Source organism: Scomber japonicus, chromosome 11 (assembly GCF_027409825.1).
Source record: "Scomber japonicus isolate fScoJap1 chromosome 11, fScoJap1.pri, whole genome shotgun sequence".
NCBI lineage: Eukaryota > Metazoa > Chordata > Actinopteri > Scombriformes > Scombridae > Scomber > Scomber japonicus.
This window is the reverse complement of record NC_070588.1, coordinates 18,574,762-18,601,856: the sequence shown is the minus strand read 5'-3', so window position 1 is coordinate 18,601,856 and position 27,095 is coordinate 18,574,762. Positions and strand designations below refer to the sequence as shown.

The 27,095-nt window shown below is 40.6% G+C and overlaps 1 protein-coding gene across 1 annotated transcript in view; it reads right to left on the bottom strand.

The window, feature by feature from the left end:
• LOC128367577 (ATP-binding cassette sub-family C member 4-like) overlaps positions 1–25,574 on the bottom strand; it is a 36,379-nt gene extending 10,805 nt beyond the window's left edge. The window contains exons 1-25 of the mRNA XM_053328176.1: positions 25,501–25,574; positions 23,806–23,916; positions 21,178–21,298; positions 20,832–21,056; positions 20,621–20,710; positions 20,331–20,494; positions 20,097–20,222; positions 19,550–19,799; positions 19,349–19,456; positions 19,048–19,137; positions 18,121–18,312; positions 17,887–17,981; positions 17,713–17,799; positions 17,529–17,625; positions 16,157–16,387; positions 15,798–15,929; positions 15,541–15,578; positions 15,146–15,240; positions 14,579–14,725; positions 8,832–8,911; positions 2,628–2,778; positions 1,654–1,773; positions 1,374–1,484; positions 1,147–1,247; positions 826–1,017 (exon numbers count right to left, since the gene is read on the bottom strand). Coding sequence (XP_053184151.1) covers positions 826–1,017; positions 1,147–1,247; positions 1,374–1,484; positions 1,654–1,773; positions 2,628–2,778; positions 8,832–8,911; positions 14,579–14,725; positions 15,146–15,240; positions 15,541–15,578; positions 15,798–15,929; positions 16,157–16,387; positions 17,529–17,625; positions 17,713–17,799; positions 17,887–17,981; positions 18,121–18,312; positions 19,048–19,137; positions 19,349–19,456; positions 19,550–19,799; positions 20,097–20,222; positions 20,331–20,494; positions 20,621–20,710; positions 20,832–21,056; positions 21,178–21,298; positions 23,806–23,916; positions 25,501–25,574 — 3,228 coding nt within the window. The remainder of the gene's footprint in view (positions 1–825; positions 1,018–1,146; positions 1,248–1,373; positions 1,485–1,653; positions 1,774–2,627; positions 2,779–8,831; positions 8,912–14,578; positions 14,726–15,145; positions 15,241–15,540; positions 15,579–15,797; positions 15,930–16,156; positions 16,388–17,528; positions 17,626–17,712; positions 17,800–17,886; positions 17,982–18,120; positions 18,313–19,047; positions 19,138–19,348; positions 19,457–19,549; positions 19,800–20,096; positions 20,223–20,330; positions 20,495–20,620; positions 20,711–20,831; positions 21,057–21,177; positions 21,299–23,805; positions 23,917–25,500) is intronic.
• Between the last annotated feature and the right edge of the window lie 1,521 nt (positions 25,575–27,095).

The following is a 27,095-nucleotide window of genomic DNA, read 5'->3' as shown; positions in this document are numbered from 1 at the left end:
AGTTCAGCCATATATTTGGTTTTGACCTGGTCTTGTTTCTCATTCTCTAGGGTAGTCAGGTGTAGGGTAGAAAAGATGACCCAAGACTTAATTTAAATCTAAATTATTCATGGACTAACAGGATGGGGTTTGTTTGAATATCACACCACTTAGCAATCTGCAGGTTGTAATATTACAGTGAGCTGTCTGTTTTTATAGAATCATGTACAGTATATGACTTTAGCGAGAGATGATGTTAATGGATCTTGTACTGTAGGTCTTGGGTGCAGGTTTCCTTGTGAAAGGGTGTCAGGGGAACTGTCAGGGTGCACAAAGCCTTGCAACCCCCATGGCATGCGGCAGAGATCCCTCCCATGGGCTGTCAGAGCCAGAGCCTCTACACTTATCAACCCATCCATTGTGAAATCAGCCGCCCTGGCCAACCATAGCCATGCAAAATACACCCCCTGCATTAAACACAATTTCAATCATCCCAAACCATCTCTCTGTGCCTTCTCTCTCTCTCTTTTCTCTCCCCTCTCCCTCGGCCTCGCCTCTCTCTTATAGTGAATAAACAGTTGTCACCATCAGGTAGCTCAAAATGCAAATTGTGAACAAATGGATCCACTTGAACAGTCTTAATTACATGATATGTATTCCATGAATCACAAATGGTATAGTCCTGAAGATTCAGCAGCACAATATGGTGTCCCTTTAAAAATTGATTTGAAAATAATGTCACATAAAAAAGAATCACATCACACCTTCTACACTGGCTGCATATCAACCTATGTCATGGGCTGTGCACACCAGTAAGCATTCACAGGTGGGAATAAAGACAAGAACCTTTTCTTTGGATGTGAAGACAACAGTCAGGTTCTTTAGGACCAAAGGCTGACTGGCGCTGTAAGAGAAGTTGACTCTGTCGAAGGTGATGAAGCCTGTCTTGGGCCAATCATGTGGAGGCTTTTTGTCCGTCTCCCAGGGTGCTTCACTCTCCAGCTCTGCATACTCAAACACTCTCTCCACTGATGTCATCTACAAATAATAAAAGCACATTTTTTATGGAATATGTAGAGTGATGTAATACCAATTTAGTGACATTTTTAGAAAATAAATTATGAATGCATTTAGTGCATTCATAATGTTTCAGATTTCTGTTCTCACCATGTTCTCAATCTCAGCACTCTGTCTGACGCCCCACTGGAACATGCCTGTGAGCGTAACAGCATAGGACAGCGCCAGACCCACTGCACCTGGCTCCAATCCTGTAATATTTTTAAAAAGTAAACATGCAGGCATACATTCCTTATTTCATTGTAATAGTTTCATATATTGGCTTGAACATCAATAATGTGTCAAATGTGTGCATGTATTCAAAGCCCACACAGTACCATCTCTGAGGTAAAGGCAGCCAAAAGCAGTGATGGTAACAAAAATTGAACAAATTCCATCAAGGCGCACAGCAAACCAGCGAGAGGTAGTCAGGAATAAAAACCAGGCCTCTGTTCACAAACACAAATACACAGATCAGATAATACAATCCACAAAATTATGCAAAAATAATCGAGTCAGTACAGCCTAAATTTTTCTTGAATCAAAACATTTAATATCAGTCTAAATGGATTTGAATGGGTAAATTTGGATTGCTTAAGTGAAATAAAATTACTTTACCTGAGTGAAGATTTTGATATTCATCAAACAGTTGCTGAAACCTCTGCTGAGCCTTGAAGGCACGTATGGTGCTCAGACCTTGGAGAGAGGAGGAAAGGTGGGAGAAAACCGGACTCCGTGCTATAAAAAAGATATAGACCATTGTTAGCATCTGAAGAAACAAGCATTCACTATTATATGCTAAGGATAGTTTTGAAGAGTTTTGACCGTCATATAAATTATGAATAGCTTTAGAATACCTTTATCCAGGACTGCTTTAATATCTTAATATACTTCAGTCAGCCAAGTACTATTTAGTCAGAGCCTGTATTACTCAGAACTGCCATGTCTGATATTGCATTCAAGGACTGTATGAAGCTTTTCAATGTTTTGCACTAGAGTTTTTGATCAGTGCCTTGTTTTATGCCGTTTTATGTTTAGGTGATGGTAGGGACATGGTAGGAACGGGGATTAATAAGCTTATGAAAAAAGGTGTAAGGTATAGACAAAGTAAAGATGATTAAGTAATAAATGGTCAAATATCTACTACGAATACTGCATAGTTTGAACATATTTAGGTTGCAATTGAGTGGTCTTTTGTTTCCATTTGTTAGGTTTGTATTTTAGACAAATACCTAAATGTTTCCTTTGAGCTTTTTAACAGAACCTTTATTCTATATGATGATTGAACCTGTTGGCCAATGTGCATTTGGGCTCTCAGCCCAGTCTCAAAATAGATGAACTAAAGCCTGCAATGGCCTAGTCATGCCCACTTGGCATTTTTCCCATTGTATGTGATGTCATGAACTCCCCTCTCTTGAGGAAACTGCGTGTGGCCGAGCCATAGGCCACTGCCACCTTTAGCCTTTATGCTGATGACCATGGCTTTCCTCAATGGTCTATTAGCATTCCTGTGGTCTGCTTTTGTCTCTTACCACAAATGGACATGCCCACCACCCCACCACCCCCCCCCCATTTCAAAAAAATAAATTTACTAGTAGACTCCAAGCGCTTGATGTCCCTAGAAGTCTGCAGGAAGTAGTGTCGCAGAAACAGGAAGACAACAAGAAGAGGAAAAACAGGAATAAGGATCCAGGGGATGACGATGGCAGCTACTGCAATCACTCCGAGGACTTGGAGAAATACCTGGGACAGAAGGAGAAATGTGAACACAATATTAACCAAAGAGCAACACAGTCAAAAACTCCACTGCTGCTGTGTGGTCTACCAGTGGGGCAGTGAGGCCTATTTCTTAAGGCTGAACAAGAGAAACTCTTTCAGTCGTATTTGTGTGAAGCCATCATAGCCTTACAGTAAGGTAGCAGCAGGTTGTGTGACTGAGGTTATGTGACTCACAGTGTGAAAGGAAAACGATCACAGCGTTAATTCTCACTTAGTAGCAGGTGAGAATTTACCACTTGGCCACTACAGCTCATATCCCTGGATCCCCTGGGCTTTCCCTTCAACACTTCTGGCCTGTAAGCCTCCCTGGCAGAGCAACCAGCCAACAGGCATGGCCACAGTGACTGGCAGAGGGCTCCGGGAACCACACTGTGGGTGTCTGATACATCACACTCAAACCACACAGCCCTCAACAACACAGTGACTCATCACCCGTGTTAATGGCTATGTGATTCATCCAGACCAGGATACCAAAGCTGCCCTAACCGGACGGAGGGAAATAAGACTGATGACATCAGATCATCTGACAAAGTATCATGATTACTAATAAATATTCAAGATAAACATATTTTTACAATAGCAGCACAATTGTGATATTTAACAGTGTTTGATATAGACTAACCATTCCAACAGCAATTCAAATAGGAACTCAGTTTTGACCAACTGAAATGTATGTGATCATCTATGATGTCATTGATATAATAATATAATGCTCTGAATGATAACTTACTACTACTTTTGACTTATGCACATTTTTGAAAACAGGACTTTTACTTGTAACAGAGTAAAATTACACTTTGTTATGAATTATTTCACGTAAGTAAAGAATCTGAATACTTTCTGTAACTTGACAACTGGTAATTACATACAACAATAACTGGGCAGAGAAATTGGAAATGATAAAAGGAAATGAAAAAAAATCTCACTGAAATAAATGTGTGAAACCGTTTCTTCTTAACTGAAAAGCTATACTGTGTTACATATTTCATATTTCGATTGACAGATGATAAAACTGAAACCTCACACCCTGAAATTAGACACATCCTAAGAGATGAATCCTAAAACGGGGAGATTAGGATCATACTGTTACCTTCAGTGGTCTCAGACTAGCCCAGAGAGATGAAAATTTAATTTAGCACCTTAATTACGGATGTTATCTGCCACTTAAGCACACATTTAAGCATGATCACTTTCAGTGTAGTTTTATGACGAAAAGCCACTCAATTCCATTTGCAGTTCAGATAAGAGGGTATTACTAGTCTAACCATTGCTGTAGTGGAGCCCACACAATCAAACAGTGATTGGAAGCTACTGAGCACAACTGATCCTAAGAATTTCACAGTACATAAGTTTCACTCTTAGCCTGGATGGAAGGCTACCAGACTGCAAAGTGAGATGGTGACACACAGGCCATTACTACATGTTATTCAGCCTTCCTTTGAGGGGATCAAATATTAACTGAACAAATGTCTTATCGTATACTGTTCTCTCACTCTTCTGCTGATTATTGGTGACACAGTGACACTGCTCATTCATGTTGCTGGTTAGTTCATTTGAATTCTAATTGGGCCCGCTGCAGTCAGGAACCAAGAAGGTCTGAGCCAGGCCAGCTTATCTGACAGCGGGGTCATCTGAGGGGACAGAGGAGGAACAGGAACCATTAGATAGGAGTCTTGCCTCCTCCTGCTCCCTAGGGCCCGCTGTCGCCAAGGCCCTGTTTGATGTGATCCATTTGCGTGGTCTGGCGCTTATCATGTCAGCATCGGGAACACCGTGGCCCCCACCCACACTACACACAGATGACTCTGATAAGTGATCCTACAAGCGTACACCTCACCCCCTCGGACCACATCCATATCTCCTATGAAACCACACAGGAACAGAAAACTCCCAAAGCCACATCCCGCTGCACATAAAAGTGGATAAAAGGATGAAAGGTTTTGTATACAAACAGTTTAAATAAAGAATTACTGCTAATTGCTCTTTAGCAAGAAAAGAAAGCTACCGCACGCATGTGATTCAGTCATTCAAGCAAACTGGATGCACTGCTGTGTCCAAATACCATTCAGATCTCCGCTGACCCTAATTGCTTTATTTTCTCTATGATTCTATCAGCTCTTTGATGTCCAAATAAATGTAGAAAATTGAAGTTAATTGCTATATTTGTGTTCTGCAATGATAGCGACTGTTGTTGCACAGCAGAAAATAAACACTTCCCTTTAATTAAACATCCCTCCAGACACAAGGAATCAGTACGCTTTTTACAATTGCTTTTCATCCTCCCTTTATTTACTGACAGTGTGCAATATTTGCCACTGGGAAATAAAGTGCAAACAAAACAGGAAATGGAGGGAAAAGCATGGAAAGCAAAATTCCTCCAAAGAAGTCCTCTGTCATTGCTGGGATTCTTTTTTTTTTTTTTTTTTTTGAGTCCACACTTTACGTGACAGAGCAGCACAATAAGCTGCAAGGGTCAGTGGTACTGAAACAAAACAGGGCCGTTCCACTCGGTCTCTGGAACAATAGAAGTGACCCAATCCATTCTAGTCTGTCTTTGGGCTTTATTTTAGCATTAAATGCCCAGATGCCGCTGCCTTTCTTTGGGAGAAATGACTGTGGACACCTCCTTCACATTTTCCCTTTCTGGGCCATTTTCACTTCATAAAGCTGCAGTCAATGTGTTTTGTGTGTGGTGAGGAGGGTCTGACACATACTGTGGTGGTCTCAGTCGCTGTCTACATTGGTGGCTCAAGTAGTCCTAGGATTAGGCCTTTGTGTGCTATGAAAAGGTAAAAGAAGTCACTTATTTGGGCTCAGTCAAGCTGCTGATTTCCAACCCCATTTTGGAAATAAGAGAAAGGCTTTGAAATGTGGTCTCTCTCTCTCTACTATAAATCACTTGTGTCCGGCAAATTCATTCATTCAGTCACCCCCCCCCACCTTTTCTTCCTCTTGAAAACAACACAAAAACATTTTCAAACACAGAAGAAAACAGCAAGTCACCAATACAAAAGTCACTAAAGTAACAGAAAGCACAGAATTCATTATCTTCATCATATTGACATGTAGTGAGATTTTAGGTTAGACTGAGACTTTCTTATGTAAGTTCCCAGACTCAAAGGACCCTGGCCTGTATGTCTGAGTCAGAGCAGCTGAGGTGCTGGACCGCAACATCATGGGAGACCACACATACACACACTGGAAGCTTTTGCTGGCTGATGTTCGCCATCAAATGACCATGTGTGGTATTGCTGAGTGGCCAGTTACGTACTCCCCTAGTGCATACTCACTCACACACACACACACACACACACACACACACACACACACACACACACACACACACACACACACACACACACACACACACACACACACACACACACACACACACACATCACTGTTTTCTTGTGTTCTGGTTTATTTTTACACTAATTTGCCAAAGAATCAAATAATAAAGAAGGTGGGGAGTTCAACATTACCTTTCTCACCTTTCTGTGTCACTTTTTACCTTGTGCAGGTAGACAATGACCCTGTCATAATAAACAATGCTCAATGGGGATTTATGGCACAGCCTATACATTTCCACACAGGACCATCTCCTGTGCTTCTCAGACTAACTTGTGTCATGCCTAGAGCCAGTGCATTCTTCACTTCTTCTGTCACTAGCGTGGTAACGAACCAGAGAAAGCCGGTGAAATCCCATCCTACAGCACTCACGGTTACGTCAGCAGTTCTCATATCCCACAAACCCTCTGAAGAGGCCTGACACACAATGTGCCACAATATACAGACTCACACACCGATCCACCCGCCAGTGTTTTTTAAACAAAAGCCATCTCTGCTCTGTGTTGTTTTTTTGTGTCTTTGGTGCTTCTGTGCTGGGATTGTGTCTGTAGTAGTATTAAACACACACATACACATGCAATTCACACACACACAAACTAGTTTCTCTCTCTGTGATTCATGAGCTAGCGTTTATATGGCATTAATATGGGTTAGACTAGGTAAAGTCCCGTTCATGTAAGTAACCATCAGCTGGTGTCTTTCATAAACACCTTGATAAACTGAATGTGGATGGTTAAGAACACCTATGAATGTAGCTATAGATGGACCTCACAGTTAGTAGTGTGACTTGGTCAAGAGCCTTCACACAAAATCCTCCACTGAAAGACCCCTGTACTCACCCCTTATTGTCTTGCCCTCCTCCTCTGCCCCCTCTGTGAAAACAGAGGCAACCCGGGATTTAAAGGTCAAGTCCACACAAAAGCTGACAGTCCCCAAAGCCTGAGGTGTTTTTAATTGACATTTCTGTCTTTGTAGCCTGACCATAAAGAGGGAAGAGAGAAAGAGACTTTTTTTTCCGCCAATATACTAAATTACTACTAAATGAGACCTGTGAAAAAATAGAGCTCCGGGGTGTAACCAGGTTGAGGGAATCCCCTTGTTAGGCGGGTATGGGGGCAGTGCTGAGGGGCTGTGAAGTGCTTACTCCACTATAATGGGGGAGGCTCTGGTGCAAATCCCTGCACAGAAGCGGCCTCTCACCATAGAGAGAGATAAACCAGTTAGGGCATTGTTTATGAAGTTTCACTTTATTCCCCCCTGACAACCATTTAAACAATGACTATGGGGAAATGTCCCTCTGCAAAAGAACAACAATAGTCAGGATCAGCAGCTTTTCTGCACTGCTAATACTTTGATAAAAAGAGTGAAAATCTTCCTTCCTGAAAGCATTAAAGACTACTCTATGAAAGACACCTGCAAACAAGAGCAGAAAGCAGCACAAACAAAAGCGCTTTGTCCAAAGGATGCCACCTTTGTCCACTACTACAATCACCTCCCACTTTCTGCTTCAGAAAAAGGCTGGCCTAAGTGCACGATATATTCTGTCTGATTTTGACACTTTTTGCTTTAAAAGTTTTTACCAAAATCCATTTTCACTGCAATTCAAAACACAGTAGCAGTTGTATTGTGTCTTGTATTTCCTGATGACACGGGTCATAACTAATGGTGGAATGAATAAGTCATATCTGAGGTACAGTGAGTCCATATGTGTGACCCAAGTGTGTTTTCGGTCATGACCTGATATACTTTCACTGTTTTCAGTAGGACCTATGGGCCTTCTACAAAGTTATTATTTTACTCCAGCCATTATTCACCTTATTATCAAAATGAGGGGAACTATAGCAGACAAAAAGCTTTTGTGTGTATGATCTTTTGTGCTTTCAGCATTTAAGATGGCTTTTGTCTACTGTGAGATGGGTATCTGCCACAAACATCACTCAGGCATTGTGGAGGGGGGATTCGTTTTCAACGCGGCTTTGTTCTATTCTTTGGCCCTAACCAAGGAGCCACGCCTGCTCCTCTACCTCGAATTGTGCAGCGAACATTCCCTTCTTTGTGGTGCTAGGTGCATGAGCTGGCTCATCTCTGTAGGCTTTCGTGGGAGATGGCTGTCACGGTGGCAGGGTGGCATTTGGTAACCTAACCTGGTTATGCGTCAGGGTGGCCCTTGGCTACCCGGCCTATAAGACTGTGGCGCATTAGGCGAATTGCGCTGAGAGGGGCAAGTCCCGTTCTGGATCTGTTCCAACTGACCTGTCCCCTTCCCCCTCTACTGCGCATCCAGCTCCACTCCTGCAAACACATCTTACGCCTGCTGCTCACACTTCTTCTCTTTACCACTCTCCTTGTCATCCCCTCCCCGCTGTTTTCCTCCACATCAGACCCATCATTCCTCTTTGGTACCTTACTCTCTCCCAATCACTTGCTTAGTCTCTGTACACATTCTCTGAAGATGCCACTTCTGTTGTGTCACACTGTGGGAGCCACGCCCTCAGCCTATGTGCACACTTTTATTAAATCTGTGCAGGCGCTGGGCCGCGCTGGCGGGTAATCCCACAGTAATTGTTTCCAGATTAGGGGACCCGGACCACAAAGCAGGTTTAGCCAGGCATGAAATGGCCTCCCCATGCTGCAGCGCCGGCGACCAAACCTGCCGAGGTGAGACTCACCTGGATAAAGTCCACAAACGTCCATGGGAGCAAAGAGTCCAGGTAACCGATGTCCTTTGAAAACCTGTTGAGGATTCTTCCTGGGGAACAACACAATACAAAAGAACAGATTAGACGGGATCAGAGTAGATATATACATGATACAATCACGACAGCAGAATGTGTCATTTGTACAATCAGCACTCATGTAGAGTGAGGTGTGGTTATACTGTACCATATACTATATTATAAATTATTATCTAATATAAATGCAGAACTCCCTTATAAAAGCCCTATATGATATTTTTAAGGACAAATTTAAGTCAAATACAGATATGCTTTGTCCATTAGCTACTCTGCACCCATAAACATATTTTGTTTGTTTTAATTTCCTTCAATCTCCCTAGACTATTGAGCAACTGTTAACAAAGTCTCTTCCAATTTAATAGAACAGAGCATATACATTGAGTGTGATATCAGATGGAAAACAGAGGCCTATCTAGATTAAACAATGAATCATTATTTGCCTTGCATTTTATAAAGACTGCCCTACTCTTGGCTGAATACGTGAGGGAAGCTTTTGTTTGGAAACAAAAGGGAAACAGAAGCTGCATACCTGCCTTTATGTTCTGACTGGCAGTGTCAGTGACGTTAATTGAGTTGCCTCCAATCTGTTCAGGTGTTCATTATTTTGTCTGATGCTCTGCAGGTGCTGTGGCAGTCCTTTATTGTCACTCCTTTGGTAACTTTGTTCCCCTTTTTTGATCCCACAGCACATAAGATTACATTCCAGCTGCTTTCACACACTGTTTACTGCAGGGTCAGTGATAGCCAATCCCTACACTACCTAAAGGCAGGCAAGACAGAAAGGCTTCCTCTATCTCTGTCCCTGAAGGGAGCCCTCAGACTCTTAGACACAGACAAAAAGTACCAGAGCAGTGCCAGGATTGCCACTAGAAGAACTGAGCTCATGATAAAAAAACAGGAACAATATGTGGATGTGCTATGTTTTGTCTGCAGTGTTTTTTTCCCTTGTCAACACACTTCCAAAATGGTGTCACAATGTTTCATACTATATTTCAGCATCCCATTGTCTCTCACTGTGACACATCACTAAGCAAACAAAAATATCTAAGCAGAATGTAAATAAAGCAGCACTCACACATTTTTGGGTTCAACCCCTGATAAAGTGAATGTAACTGTTGGAGCATGCAGATGACTTTATCTTGGTTCACAGAATAGGCCATGAAACAAGGTGGGACTTGGTAAGGGATCGAAGAAGGGAACGGCTGAGCGGCACGTTGGCAGAATGTAGCGGTATGGCACTCTGGAGGCGTGGTGGAGCCATGGCACCACTGACCTAAAAGTTGCCTCCCAGTCAGTCCTACGGAGGTGGGCCCTGTAATCACCTCTCTCCACGGCCATAAGCAGCTTACAGCTTTATCCAAAATGCCGCTCCCGCCTAAAAACATGCATGCAGACGAGGCCGGGCTCCCCATAACAGCCATTGCATAAACCCAGCCAGAGCATTATTCCCCGCAACAACCCAGCAATGCTCCAAATCAGTACTGATTCAAAGTCAAGTGGCGTAAGCATGTTGTACACTTGGAGGCAGACTAATCTTATTCACAGTGTGAGTGCCCCTTTAGCATACAGACATCCCGAGGGGAGGGTTCAAGCAAGGGGGTAGAGCTGCTACTATACTCGTGTAGAATCTGGCTGCTTTAGTCTGGGAATAGGGGGAGCACTTGTCAAACTGTGTTTGTGGAAGATCCAATAATATTTTATGTAATTTTACTGTCTAAGCCATAGATGACCCAAATTCATGCAAAACCTGACAAACAATGCCAGTAAGAAAAGGATAGGTTTCTTCTGGTTACATCATACCATGGTTAGAGGGTGTTAGAGCAGAGAACATCAGTCAGCTATCAGCTGTTTGACAAGCGGCTCAGTTAACAGAGAGTTTCAGAGGGGATGAAGTAAAGACCCTTCTCCATCCTGCGCAGACTATAGAGAGGATACATTACACTAATGCAGTTACACAAAGACATTCACTGCATGGAAATGCCTATGAGGTAAGATCGGTGTGGGACAATGGCTTCAATCACTATGGGTGGTTGTCAACAATATCACCTATTGTGTAGAGAAGGGTATAGACGTTTCAGGATATCAGCAGCATTAGTATCACACAATTTCTCATGGTTTAAGACTCCAGGGGTGATTTGCACCACTTTTCAGGCTCAGGAAATATCAAGCCCTCCCAACTAAGGTGGCCCCTTAGGTGGAGATATTAGGTGAGCAGGGCCCCCAATCAGACTTAAAGAAGTGGAACAGTGGGGTCCGGCTATAGCGGGGCGTGTGGCAAATCGCTGTTCCCTGTAAACATCAAGATAAGGCAACGACTCAGAGCCGCTCCATGTGTGGGCCCCAGTGCAGTTGGAGGGGCCTTTCAGAGAGGCAAGTGCGATAATGAAGGAATACTGGGGAGGGGGCTGCCAAGGCTGGAGGTGGCACAGCTCACCTGCACTTCCATGAAGGGTCCAGGGGCCTGGGGCAGCCTCCCACCGCCGGCGCCTTGCTGCCAATACTAATACATTCTAAATCCATTCTCTTCGCTCACACCGCCAGGCTCCTGCAATCTCCTCTCCTTCCCTTTCATGCAATTAAATAGTGGAAGTGCAGAGTGAGGGGGCTCTATCAGCCACACTGCACACACACACGGCTCCATCTCCACATTCAATTTACACACTTCGATATCATCATCCTCTCTGCAGTACTTCCTCCACTTTGCTCTTAACACTCTTGCATCCCAGACCTGAAATACAGACATTAAAAACATTGCCTCTGTAGACACAATTAGAATCTCACATCACTGACTACAGAAGATCTAATGTTCCCTTGCATCAACAGTAACTGAGTGACACCCAGCACTGAGATGGCCCGCTATGCTGATGTAAAAAGGGGACAGTGAGTGAGTGAGTGAGTGAGTGAGTGAGTGAGTGAGTGAGTGTGTGTGTGTGTGCGTGTGTGTGTGTGTGTGTGTGTGGACTGAAACTCCACTCCTCGACTGTGCTGATGAGCTGAGGCCCTGGCCTGCAGTCTCTGAGGGGATTAACCCACTCAATGACACTAAATTACAGGGATCAACATCAGCTCAACACATCCACCACTGTGTGTGCTGCTCTAACTGGATCACATTTGGATGAACAGCTTTAATAAGACCGCACTTATTGGTAAAATTGAGCAACACGATATACTGAGTTATATAAATTCATGCAATGGAGGAAATAGCTGCCCACACTGTTATCAACATTATCTATGAATCTTAAAACGTATCAAACTGTATTGTTACAAAATATAAAGGTTTTAATCAGCAAAGCACTAACTTGGAAATCAACTATCTCCACACAAAAGAAAAGATAACAGAGACACAAATTCAAATGGCGCAGAGGCATTCAGTGGCTGATACAGAGGAGCTACAATGCCTTGCCATCAATCATAATTCACCACTGCTGTACTGCATTGTTACAAGCCACATTCACAGTCTAACAAATAAGACTTTTGTGCAGTGACGCTTGAAATGGTAACCTTTAACTCGGAGGACGGCTATCAAACACTACGCCTGTTCAGCAACAGCGCACCTATCACTTACACATGTAAACAGTTGTCAAATCCTTAACAACACATAAACATGCAGTTACAAATACATAGCACACTCAAGGTGAGATAGTTAGTGGTAGTGGAAGCAGCTGTGATTGAAGTGGCAGCTATTGTATCGTAGCAGGGGGAAAAAATCTCTTAGAAAGAAGAAAAACATTAAGAGAAAATAGAAAGGGAATCCGGCACAGCTGTCAACAGCTGTCTTTATCCTGGTCTTTTCTGTTTCCCTCAAGTTAAGAGGTGAAGAAAAATTGAGTGGAACTTTTTTTAAATATTATACACATTTAAAAAGGTTATGTTCATACTTAACCTACTGCTAACTGGACAAAGGAGACGCACAGTCTCTGGGATAGTTGTCTATAAATCCAGTCAGACACACAGTGTTGTTTGCCAGGCTGGAGGCCAAGCTATAATGACTGGACTGGTCATACAAAGGCTACTGATAGCAGCACAACAGCAATCAGATAGCAATGTCTGTTAAGCCTCTCCTTTGCTGCGCTATTAAACAGATTATTACATTATTGAAAGTGTTTGTTCTCCTTCTGTGCCTAGATTACCAAGCAAGGCACACCCAGATAAGCCGTCAGGTAGTCCAATGCGCCACACACAAGAACAGCAGAAAAAACAAAAGCCAAAGATAAATAAGACCTGTGGTGTTTGCTCCAAACACAGCTTTAGCAAAGGAAAGCTTTGTCACTACACCCACCTCTAACGCCAGGAGAAACCGCAAGCTCCTGAACACCCTCAAATCATATTTAGACTTGTGTTAGCAGCTTATTATGACTCATTATACAGATACAAGTTTCCCTCTTGTTCAGAATTCCCACCCGAGCTGATTGTGTTGTACATGCATGTCACTATGAAGAGATTAGGCTGAGTAATTATCTGCTGACAGGTGAACAATGCCCCAGAAAAATTAAAGTTATCAAAGTGAGCCACTTGACAGTTGACTTTGGGCATGAATGACAGATTACAGTGACATTACTTCACCTAATTAAAAGAGGTCTATAATTAATAACATAAACTTGTGGTGACAAAATAACAAGAAGAGAAAAACATTTTGCAAATTATTTAAACAAATTTGGAATTATGCTCTCCATTTCATTGGTTTCTATTTGAAATGGTGGTGCAAAACACACCTGAAGAAAAGCCATCAGCCCTCCCTGAGTAAAGTCAGGCTTATTTGAAGTGTTTGTTCACTTTTAAGATCATGTCCATCTGTCCACTCCATTGACCAAGCAGCTACAACCTACAAAGCTAATGAAATAATCTAAGATTTCTGATACAGTGCACAAGACAAATAAGTCTGTGTTGACTCAACTCTACAGTCCAAACACAGCACTGTCCAGGATCTAGTGCAAACAGTATTTATTCAAGATAATTGTTTGCTTTTTTGTTCTGCCTCACAATAAAAAAGATAACACTCTACTGATTTTTAAATACATTTAATGACTAAATATTAAGTCATATCACAGGTTTTTTTTGACCCAATTGGCCTATTGGTTGCACCGGATTTGCTTCCCAGCAGCGGCTTTAAAGATACCATTTCATTCATAATCAGATCTCTAACCCCACGAACTGAATAAACTAACTTATCTATCTCTAAGCTTGTACAACTAAATTTAGTCTTTTTATATTATAGTTCATATTAGATCCACTAATTCATATTTGTAAGTTATTCACTCAATTTCTGCACAAATTGAATAAATATATGAATATACTTGTTATGTTAAATTAAAGTATTAGAATTATTACATTTTTTTATGTGAAACATTTTGAAATTTGATAACTTTAAATATGTATATATATATATATATATACATTATGCCAAACTGAATAGCAATGACAAAATATGGAGTTTATGGGCACGCATATATATATTTGTAAAGTGGATAGAAACAAGTAACAGTCTGCTCTCTAGTGGTGAGATGTTAGAACAATAAGTTTTGCAGCAAGTCTCACTGGCTCTTAAAATCTAATGATCATCTGATTATTCCTGTATTACCTTGAATAAGCTGGACATCAATAATTACAATACTATATATTATATTTTCTGATATATAATATGTTATTCAAATAAGATCTTGAAGTGGAGGTAAGCCACTTACCAATTGGATTGAAATCGAAAAAGTGCACCGGGGTCCTGATGATGGCATTAAACATGCGGTTGTGTAGGGTCTGGGCTGAGCTCACCAGGACATTAAAGAAGACCAAGCTGCGAAGGAAGCCAAACACTACTGAAGTGGTTGTTAAACCTGACAAAAGCACAGAAAAAAAATCCATCAGTACACTACAATGCCATTCTCATGCCTATTCCAAGGACAGCATTTAAGGTTATGAAGCATGTTGTATGACAAGGAAAAAAGAGCTATATTCAACTTAAGTTTTTCTTTCAATTATGCATTTTTTTGTCTTGAATGCTGATCTATAACTGTGAATACAAAGCCTGACAGAGTCAAGAGGCTTGGAGTCACAGGGAGACAATCAGAGCAATCCAACAGCAGACAACTAGAAAAGCACTGCTATCTCTCTGTACAGCTGAGGCCCATGTACACATACTCTGGGGCCTTGGCCTTGGGCCACAGCCAAAGAACTGTGGATGTGTTCATTGAATGGCTGCCATATTCAGAGCCTCAACATTACACAAAAAGCAATGTGCGCTCAGTGAGCTTCACCTGCGTAAACACCTAGGTACAGGTCAAGGTCCAGCTGCCGAGGGAAGCTGCCATTGAGGTGCTCTGTCACATTGATGTGCTTCTGTTCAGAGGCCCTGCAAGTCAGCCACAAAAGAACCAAAAATCCACAAGGACACATAAACACAACAAAGAAAGAAAGCTTCAAGATGAAGGGACTATACAAAACACATTCCTCCTATCCTGAAGCACAAGGTCAGCTTCAACAAATGACAGATAATGCCAAGAAAAACTGTTTGCTTCAGTCATCTTCAATGAAATCATCATTTCCAGTCTGAGAAAAAAATGTCAGATTGACTAAGAAAACCTATCATTCTCATTTCCTTGCAAGCATTCATTACTTCTTTTCACAGCATGTAAAAGAAACAAAATCTCACCAGCAAGCAAGCCACCAGTCCTGCAGAACAAATGTAACCTAAACAAACATGAAAACAAGCAGACAAAAAAATATATATATATTATTTTGATTAATTATTAAAAGACAGCTAGGAATACACACATAACAAAAGTATTTAAACTGACTAGCAATTATGACATAATTCAATTCTGTATGAAAATGAACTCAAGATATATTATATTTCGTATTTTTCTAAATATGGCAGAAAATATACATTAATTGAGAAAATGAACTCACATGTGCTATAGCATTGAGTAAAATAAGGACCAAGAGGACCAGGAAGTTAGCGCCTGCTCTAAAATATGTCACATACATATGCAGGCCGACATTTCCCTCTGAGCGGCTTTCCTCCTCAGCTGGTTGCACCACCTACAGATAGACACTAGTGTCAATGCCAGTCATCCAGCAACACCTTCAGATCAGGCTGTAATGAGCAGCATCGAAAGGGTGAGTACCTTCTGCCCTCTAGTGGCAGCTAAAAACACAACAAGCTTTTTCCCCTCCTAGAAAATGATATGCATGTCTACTTCAGGCTTGTTGAAAAATGATTTGTGCCACTTATATTCAAGATTTGAGTCTGTTTCAAATACACCTACCATTGCGAGTGGCTCGGTCCCCTCAATCAAAGAGTACCGAGAAGAGGAAAGGGAGGACATGGACGACATGGAGTTGTCAGAGAGTGTATGGGAAAAGCAGGAGATGGTCCCAGGGATGGGAGTTGTACCCTGCCTCTCCTCCTCCTGACCCTCGTCCTCCTTCAGCAGGGAGGTGAGGTTTAATCCAGAACGCCTCAACTCACTGTAGGTCCCCCGTGCCACCATCTGACCCTGACAATGATGGGAACAAGATGCAGTAACATCACATACAAATAGTCATAGAAAATTCCAGCATCCGTACATGGCATACACATAACATGCCAGTATTACACATGGAAAGACTTAAATTATGATCTCTACAGTTGTTTCGGCTCTAACTTTCAAACTATTACAGAAAGAAAAACTCTTCAAATGTGTTTTCTAGGTCATTGAATAATACCCTAATTAAGGAGAAGAGGAACACATTACTGTGGGATCATCAGTCATTGTTTATACACATATCTATGGATATCATAAATAAGTAAATTATTATTTATTTATTAATCAAATCAGTGATGAAAGTTCTAATCAAGAACATTAATTATTCTATTCTATATCAACACTGATTAAACTGAATATGTGTTGCTTGAAAGGAATTGCTCATAGTGACAAACAAACAGACAATATCTCTATGGAATATTTTTAAATAGAAAACTCTTTCAGATCACTGTTAAATTTTACAACCTGGACATAGATTGCATGTTGGAAGAGCTGTTCTCGTTTACCCAATTTGGGTTAGGCTACTTAACCAGATCTAAAAGGCCGGTGAATGTTGGACTTTTTGTTTAGTGGCCAAACACTCAGTTCCAATACAGTGATAATAAGCTGGAAATGTAAGCACTACCAGGAATTGCATATTAGAAGTAAGTAGTAACTGTCAGCTTGTTTCTGAGTTCTTCTGCCACCACTCAGTAATTTCTCTGTCACAGCAATGCTGATGAATCAGTGCTGGTTAACGTGACTGAATGAATTACATACAAAACAGAGCAATTGTGACCAATACAGGAGCAGGAGTCAGGCCTGTTTTGATGCATCTTTTTGTTTTGAAACTGGGTCAACATTTCAAATCCTCTGTAATCACAGTGATTCTCAGACTGGCGACAACTGCTGGTCTCAGGTTACTTTTTAAAAGCAACCTTTAAGTCTGCATGTGAGTAAATTATACTCAAAAACAGAGTAAAGTATTGCTTTAAGAAAACTTATTGAGCTGAAAATGCTGTGGAATTAAAAGCACATGACAGTAACAATGCAAGTATAATTATACACAGTATAAGACCTGATGTTAATCGAATTAGATGCCATAATATGTAGTGCACAGAAATTAAATACACACCTGCTTCAAGACAAGAATTTGATCTGCAGCTTTCAGATACTGTAGTTGGTGAGTAACCAGGATACGAGGCTTCTTCCTCAAAAGTCCACAAATGCACCTGAAGAAAAACAATATGAGCTGACACAACCATCAACATGAGCACTTGATCAACTTATACTCACTTTCCAGGAGATAACTGACTTACTCTTCAAAGAGGTGTCTGCCTACTTCAGCATCCACAGCACTGAGTGGGTCATCCAGCAAGTAAATGTCTGCATCCTGATACACTGCTCTAAAAAAATGAACACATACAGTATGGAGGTTATCTCTGTCACTGACACAAACAGAAAAACGTGAACTGCTTTGTTATTCAGCACACCTGGCCAAGCTGACTCTTGCCTTCTGTCCTCCACTGAGGTTGGCCCCTTTGTCCCCGACCATTGCCAAGTCACCACCTGGCAACAGATCCATGTCCTGAACAGGGTCAAAATGCAAACTTAACCACTCATTCACATTTAAACTGCATTTATTACAAGCTACAGGTCAGAAAACTTTGCTGATAGGTGGACTACACAGTATGAGGATACTCTGCAGCGGGTCATGTGATCCTCACTCTCTTGAGGGCGCAGGCTCTCAGAACTCTATCATACTTCTTGGGGTTGAGCTCTTTGCCAAAAAGGATGTTGCTTCGAATCGTACCGGGTAAGATCCATGGTTGTTGAGAAGTGTAGGTCAACTCTCCCTTGACCTTGACCACACCACTTTCCTGACTCAGCTCACCCAGGATGGCACTGAGGAGCGAGGACTGACATGCACAAACACATAACAAAAGTCAAGATTTAAAGAAAATTACATTTTTAGAAACAGACTTGTTCGCTTTCTTGCTGAAAGGAAGATGAGAAGATACATATTTCATGTCTGTGAGGTAAGCACAGTACCAAGCAGAAGCCAGGAGGCAAGTAGCTTAGCTTACCATAAAAACTGTGGTTCACCGAGACATAGCCTTGTAATAGCCCATAACTCCTCATAAAACCACAGTGGTAACTTTTAGGGGTTCTGGCTCAGTGGGCAACTCTGGAAAGATCCCAGTTAGCTATTCACACCTGTTTCCAGTATTTATGCTACAGTAAATTAAGCTTATCACCTAATCATTCTCAGCAAAAAAGAGAATAGTCAAAGTATTTATGGAAATATTCCGACTCAGAATCTGATTATTTTATTACAGTTTAACATTTATGAGGGATGCGCTTTATTATTTTTACCTGTTGGCTTTCATTACAAGTGTTATGAATTTGGTGATTTTTGGTACTTCCAACCAACCCAAGGTATTAATATCTCTATTGTGTCTCTTATATTGAAGGTTTAAATCAATTCTAAATGGCATTTTAAAGCATTGCAGCTGCTGGTAATTAAGTAAAACCTGAGCACTAATAGTACACTATATTGCTGTAACTATAAATACTGGTTGTAAAAACAACAGATTATAATTTATTGTTAGCTAATTAGAGTTAAGTATCATGCCATCAGTAATAGGTCTAACCTTTCCAGCTCCAACAGGTCCAATTACTGCCAGCAGCTGGTCTGAGGTCACTGTGAAAGACACATTCTGCAAAGTTGGAGCCTCTAGCATCTGTAAACAAAAGAAAAAGTACATTAACTGAAGCAACACCATAGGTAGCAATTATAGAGTTAGTAAGGTTTATTTATCACAAGGTTTTTGATTCTAGTGGCTTCACAATCTGTACAGCACATGACACTATATTGCTAAGAGCCTTAAGGGATTCTAATAAGCACAATTTCCTGTGACCTGGACATGATTAATATAAAAAAAATGTTCTCACCTTATCCCAGTAGCATATTAGATCCTGAATCTTCACTATACAGTCTCTCTTGTCTGCCACAGGAAGCCCCAGATGCTGCGGGGTAACTTCTTCCAGAAGAAGAAAATTCTAAGAAGAATAATCACACTCAAAAATATCAGTTTCCAGATGGTAAATGACACACATTGGATTGAACATGGCTTCTGCCTGCGGTGTACTTACTTTTATCCTTCGGATGCTGATTAGAGACTCAGAGACCTTCTCTATGGCAAAGGGAAAAAAGAGTGTGATGGTGAGTCTGACTGCCCCGTAGAGGGACATAGCCATGAACACTCTGCTAGCAGACAACTTGTTCCCCATCAGCACGTATACACAGATTGTGACGAAGATGATGATCTTGCTGGCCACAAAGAAAGATGCCATGTTCAGGCCACGCAGGTACGAGCTTTTCATTATCTTGGAGATTTCCATTCTGTACAATAACAAAACATGTTGTCAGTAAATGCTGTTTCACATACATTTAAAGGAACATTTATTTATTTATGTTTGTTAATTATCAGGATACTTTCAAACTTATTAACAGATTACAGATAAAGGATTCTTATAACACTTCTCATCACTGTACTGCAGAACATTTTTGGAATATTTTAGCTACTTTCTCTTTAACTTCTGTGCTTACCTGTTTGACACAACAGGATAACTTTATCATACTCTTGTATCACTAGCATATAATCTCACAATAAATAGATATGAAGAGGAATTGACCTACCTTCTGACCTCATCCACCAGTGCAGCGAAAGGCTTCTCCCAACCATACATCTTTATAACACGAATCCCAGAGATGACCTCACTCATTATGCGTATTCTGTCATCAGTTAAGACTGCGGTTTCAGCCCTGAAACAGCAGAGACACATTGCAGCAATGGTATCAGTAAAAGTCAGGACAGAAACTTTTCACACAACTGCCGACTACATTTGATAAATCTGGCATATGACTGCAAACCTGAGAGTGGAGAACAAGTGTCCAAACATTGTCTGTACTGGCATGAGGACGAAGAAGACAGTCATTCCCGCAAGGCATGATGGGCCAATCGCATACATCAACAAAATGATCACAGTTGCTGCTTGTATAGGTCCAATCCACAAAAAGTGCAAGTATAATGTTACCTGCAAGGAAATGATGACCAATATATTGTTACAGTCTGCTTCATGAATTAGTGAGATGTAAAATGAATTAGTGAGATGTAATAAACATTAAAATATTAATACATATAGCTACTTTTAGATAATTACCTCATCAAATTTGTTGACATCATTGGATAAGAGGTTTACAATTTGTCCTGTGGTAGTTTTTGTAAATGCTGTGTTGTTAAGACAGAGAGCCTTTGCAAAGAAAAAGGTGTTAAATCAAGTTAACCTGACAGGACAACACCAATATGCTCAATAAAGACAAACACAACACAATAATGTTTACACAGTATATAGATGTGTCCTATTGACTGACCTTACGATAGATCATGTGGCACATGGCCACACGAATCTTCATGCCTTGTCTTTGGACATTGTAGAAATAGACATGATGAAGGGCAGCGAGGCTGATGGTTGAGAGGGAGATGCCTGCAGCATAGCTGTAGGCTTCATACACTGCAGATGTGTCGGTCGTGTCATTATTCTCAAAGAATTCAATTAGTTTTCCAAGTAGCAATGGCTGAATGACTTTGATAACTTCCTGATAGAAAATGGGATGAAAAACAGAGAGGTGGGTGTTCTTAATTGTGCATAAATATATAATATTCAAAGGCAGCAATGCTTCATGTACAGTGTAGTTTCACAGTGTGGCTGCACTGTACCTCTATAAAGATGTATATTCCAATGAGTAAGTACGATCTCCAATAACACTGTATAAGAACTTTGGTAAGTTTGGGTTTTCGCAGATCTTTTGCTGCCAGCTTAACTTCTCGGTTCCAGTACCTTTGAAAAGCATAAAGAAGTGAAAAGGAAACGCCTAACCCTGGTGACTTATTGAGCATTGCTACATAACACTGTTGGGAATTTCTAAGAAACTAAATACAGAGAGCACATCAGATGTGCTGCATCATAATGACAAATTAATATCAAAGCACTCTCCATTTTTGGCTTTTGCATGCGCTGAATATGAATTATAAAGTAAGAGCTTGGCTTTGTGGCTCAGCGCTCTCTTCTGCATAATAGTTTAATACAAAACCAACATGACTGCTGATTTTAAGTATTTGTAAGTTATCAATCCTTATTACACCTTGCATTGAGAATAACATCTGCAGTGATAATACTCTTCCATACTGGGGCACTGATCAGACCTTAAATAGATGATGAAGGCATCAGATCTCACAATGAATGAGCATGCCTTTATGTCAAGAAAGCAACTTGAGGCCCTGTTCAAACATTGCATTAAAAAGTGTCTTCAATGATCCGATCACAAGTGGACAGCTTTAAGTACAGGTGTGAAAGACGCAATGAGAATGCATTGAGATCCAATTGCTCAGACCACATTTGGAGGTAGTTCTTTTAGCAGTGTGTACACAATGTGTCCTGGGCCACATAGAAGGACCGCCTACTCAACTGACATCCTATGTGTAAGTAGAAGTGCATACTCACAGCCAATTAGAAATATAATAGAACATTTTTCAGTACATACTAGAGACTTCACCATACACTGAAGTTTCATCATTCCTAATACCTAATTTGATAATGTGGCACAACCAGAAATCCCATTCAGGATATACTCCTCTATTTAAACATTTTTAAAAACATTAATAGTTGATCAGAAACTTTGTGTTTCATATTTAAGCACAGGATGGATTAGAATAAAAGTTACAAATTAAATTTTGGTCTGCAGCCTTCAAGTAGAAGGCAAAGCAGCCTCAAATAAATATTATTAATATTATTATTATTATTATTATTATTATTATTATTATTATCATATTCTATCCACAGATAGAAGAACAGTTCTCAGACTGGGATCTGAGGACCACCAGCAGTCCTTGCGAGGACTGCACAGGGTTCCCAGCAAAATGATAAATAGACTAATTTAACTTTTATTACACTAACTTCCAGGGAATATATTCTTATAGGGGATTCTATCAAACAAAATTCTCTCAACCACAGGTCCGTGGTCATGACATGACATGAAAAAGTTTGATATTGCCTGTTTCTCTAAATGTTTTGCCTCAGTTTATGTTACATTTTATTATCTTATGTTATTGGTGTCATTAAGTTGGTTTTACATTAGTCACGGTTAGTCACTTCAGTCCAAAATGGCAGAGGCAGGGCTTTGCTGCTGCACACTGATGCTGCAATCAAACAACAAATTAGCTTTCACTTCTATTCAAGTTTTTTGCTACAACTACACTTTAGTGAACCTGGGATTACACCATGTTTACCATACATAACCATTGGTGGCAAATTGTCAACCACAGTGTAGCCACGCCCTAAAGCATAGCCTGATTTATTGTTAAATTTAAATTAAATGGGACCATAATTTACTAAATGAACATCATGCTGCATTCAAGAGGACTTGAAAGTAACAATTAATACCATAACTCACGAGGAAAGTGTTTAATGAGGTAATAAATCAAGTGAGTAGTACTGTAGGGTCATCTTCTGCACTAGCTTCACTTTTCAGCATTAATACAGACATTAATATCCTGCTCTTATAATACTTGTGGAGACACATTTTAATGCCAGGTGTGAACTGACATGTTCAGAGTTGTCCACTTATGATTGGATCATTCAGTACACATGTGAATGCCCGGTGTGAACGGGGCCTGAGCTTTCAAATCAACAGGATCCTAAAAGTGGCACCCCCGACTAGTAATGGGATCGGTGTTGGGGAATAGCCCGCTCTCATGTGAGAGTTTGAGAAGTTCTATTTATATGCAGGTGGGCTCATCTCCAAGAACAATGTCAACTCTGACGTCAAACTCCCTCAAAGGGGGCAGTCTGGCCACTTCATAGGGGATGAACATGGTGATAGGTGCCAGGGTTTGGGGGGAGGGATATTCATGAGTCCCTGGTTAGCTTATGATGCATTTTGGATTTTCTCCCACTGGAGAGGAAGGTAATTTTTAATGGCTAGTCTTTAAGCCCAGACAAGAAGCAATCCTCAACTATCGTTATATGCATCAGTTTACAAATACACATAAAACAGCAGCCAAGAAAATATTGGATACATGGAGGAGAAGTGGATCTGTTTGCCTGTTCGGACATCCAAGAACTGGCTGTGAGTTGACTGCCTGTCTGAGAGTGCTCAGTTTCGATAATAAAGGATGAATACACATTTCTCCTCTGCTATCAGAATTCAGGAGTATGTATTAGCTACTTAATAATGAAGAACAATTTTACAATACAGTGTAGGAAAAGATAAAATTCATGTCCCTAAAATACTGGCAATTAACACAAGATGAACTCAAATTAGTAAAAGGTATGATTCAGCATCTTACCACTGCAGCTCCTCCCCAAGTCTTTCAGAGGCATCCTCTGGGAGAACCTTGAACATGTCATCTTCTTGCAACTTCCTCTTGTACCCAATTCTGAACAAGGGATTTAGCCAACTAGAAATGAAGTACAAGTATGTTCACTAATACATATTTATTGAAATTACATATGCAACTGTTATTGTAAATATACATTATTAAAGTAGTGGCACCGTATAATTCCATTACAAGTCATAGGTAAATATTTGTGGGATTATCATGTAATCTCAATAATCTGCCAATTATTTACAATTAAACAAACTGGTCTGAAAAATGTATACAATTATTTGGTTATCTAAATTGTTGTCTATTAAGTTTCTGTTTATTAACTAATCAATACAGCTGTAAACATGTCATTGTTTATTCCACCACATAGCTAATGACATGGAAAACTATTTTCAAAGAGAAAACTTTTTAGAAAGGACAAAAAACATGTTTTAACTTGATTTGCAAAAAATCCCTATTAAAGGTTCTATCTGTAAGAATCAGCAATCCGGTGGCTGTTAAGTGAGCTGCAGTCAACATCCTGTTACCTGCGCTCATATCACGTATAATAATAATAATAATGTTGTTTTAGCTGTTAATGTGAGGAGGAAAGAGCAACCTGTCATTGCAGGGTTGTTTTGTTGTGAAATGTGACAGAGGCAGCTAGCTGTCTCATTAGCAGGAGAGTTAATATTTGCAGGGTGTTTGTACTTGGATAGCACCGTTTTTTTTGTTGTGGTCCATGCAGGTTGTTTGTTGATATTAGCAGGAGAGAGGCACTCATGAGCGCACAAAAATATCACATCCTTTCACGCCTGGATCCAGCCTGGGTCTTTCACATAGGAATCAGTCCACAGGCTGTTCACTTATTGGCAATAAAAAGACAATTAATACATGTAAATTGCTTCACAATTATTACACAAAGAAGCTTTAAATGACACACAACAGTGTGGAAGTAATCAGGCAATACTCTAGGTGTGCCACAGACTTTAGGTAAAATAGTCCAGTCTTTGCAGAGAGTTACTACCTTTCCTTCTGTAGCACATTTTGCTTCTAATATTGTTTTATTTCACCGAGGTACAAGTTTGGATACTACGCTACTTTTATTTGCTAACAACTCCAGTGCAACTCTTCCTGTTTTATTACTGCACTACAATACTGGAAATTCACCTATTATGCTCCTCATAATTGGAATAGGCTTCAGGACTCCCTTAAATTTTAACTTTTTACCCTTGTAACATTTCAAGATTATGTAGAACAATGTTTTATATAATGAACGCTCTTGTTTTTCTTAATTGTAACTGCTTTTTCCCTGTGTGATGCACTTATTTTACTGTCTTCTTCTTTGTGTGTGTGTGTGTGTGTGTGTGTGTGTGTGTGTGTGTGTGTGTGTGTGTGTATGTATTTTATTTTGTGAGTCATTTGTCTTGTGTTTATGTGGTAGGCTTTATGTGCTTTGTATACTATCTATCTATGTAGCTATTAAATGTATGCCAAAAAAAGCCTGAGCTCTCTTTTCCATGTGACACCCTGAAGTTTATGTTTATATATGAATGGATGCTCAGCAGCTACCTGCTATCACATCCAGGGACAGTCTGTCTTGAGTGGCCACAAACTGTCACAGAAGAGAGCTCTCTCTATTCAATTACTGTCAAACACGGCTGCCGGTTTTCTTACCAGAAGAAAATCTTGGAGAGGAGATTAGCTGTAGCCGACGGATTATCCTTCGTCTCCTTCCGCAGAGGTTCCATGCCCCCAACACTGAAAGCAACCTGAAGACTTTCTCTGCAGGCTTTGTGTCAGAGAGATGTCGATAAAGACTTCACAGGGGAGGACACACTGAAAGAATTGCTGCTGTAAACTCAAGTGTCTATCAATATCACACCTTCAGACACTCAGCTCAGGATTTCAACAGGAGACCGTCAACCGGCCGGTCTGGCTGTCAGGTGAGTGGAGTGTGGCGTAACCCCGCCCACCGCCTGTTGATTGGCAGACAGAAGTTCTGCGCCTTGTTCTTCTTCTTTGGTTTTACTAGCGGAGTACAAACCAACATTGACGGTGCATGCCGCCACCTACGTACCAGAGTGTGTAACGTCATGGCTTTGTGCCACTTTCAGGAGACCTGGCCAAAAAGAAAAACAACATGAGGAAGCCCATGGGCCAGCCCAGCAGGGGAAGACCCAGGACTTCCCCTCTGAACTATAAGAAAATGAATAACCTAATCTAATGAAACAAAGCTGAGAAAACTAGACTGCCACACTCAAAAACAACAAGAGTCACAAAAGGAAACCACAAAAGAAATATCAGGTGGTCAGGGCTGCATGCGAGGAGGAAGAGACAGTGAGAGCTCCTGTGCTCTCCCTTATTAATGAAAAGCAGGTCCACCCACTAATCAGCTCATCCGGACGACCTGGAAATAAAAGGAGAAGAGAAAAGGGAGGGGGAGCCACTCCATTCCTCCATAATCCCAACCTTCATCCTCACTCCCAAAATATTGGGATAACATTGAGAATACACTTGCTGAAGACAAAACTTACAACAACTGAGGACAGCTGCAGTAAGGGCCTGGAAAAGCATCACAAATCAGGAAACCCAGCATTTGGTGATGTTCATGGGTTTCAGACCTCAGGCAGTCACTGCTTGCAAATGATTCTCAACAAGGTTTTAAAAATGAACATTTTTATTTATGATTATTTAGTTTGTCCAGTTACTTTTGAGCCCATGAAAGAAGTGGACTGTATATAAAAATGCTTGCAATTCCTAACATTTTCAATCCATATTTTTGTCCAACCCCTTGAATTAAAGCTAAAAGTTTACAATTCAAACACATCTTGATTGTTTTATTTCAAATCCATTGTGGTGGTCTACAGAGCCAACATTATGAAAACTGTGTCACTGTCCAAATATTTATCAACGTAACTGTATATTCATCTCATGATCCTGTCTTACTCAACCAATCATGAACAACAATCATCAACTTTAGGAGCAACAGTGATGTCTTTCAGAGACTTTTCTTATCCTGTGAATAATTTATGGATAATTAAAGTCCCTTCCACTCAAAAATGTGTTTTGCTTCTTGTTCCCTCAGTTGGATGTTTGAGCTTCACTGTGCACAATGATGTATGTGCAGTCTGTTTTTCCCTGTTTGGTTTAGTTTCAGTAATGATTTCCCAAAGAGCTTTAAGAAAGGGTTACATTACAGATGGGAATGTAAAAGTTGATAAAAATGACCGAACAAAATTTGTAGAGGACCTCCTATAATCACTCCAGTA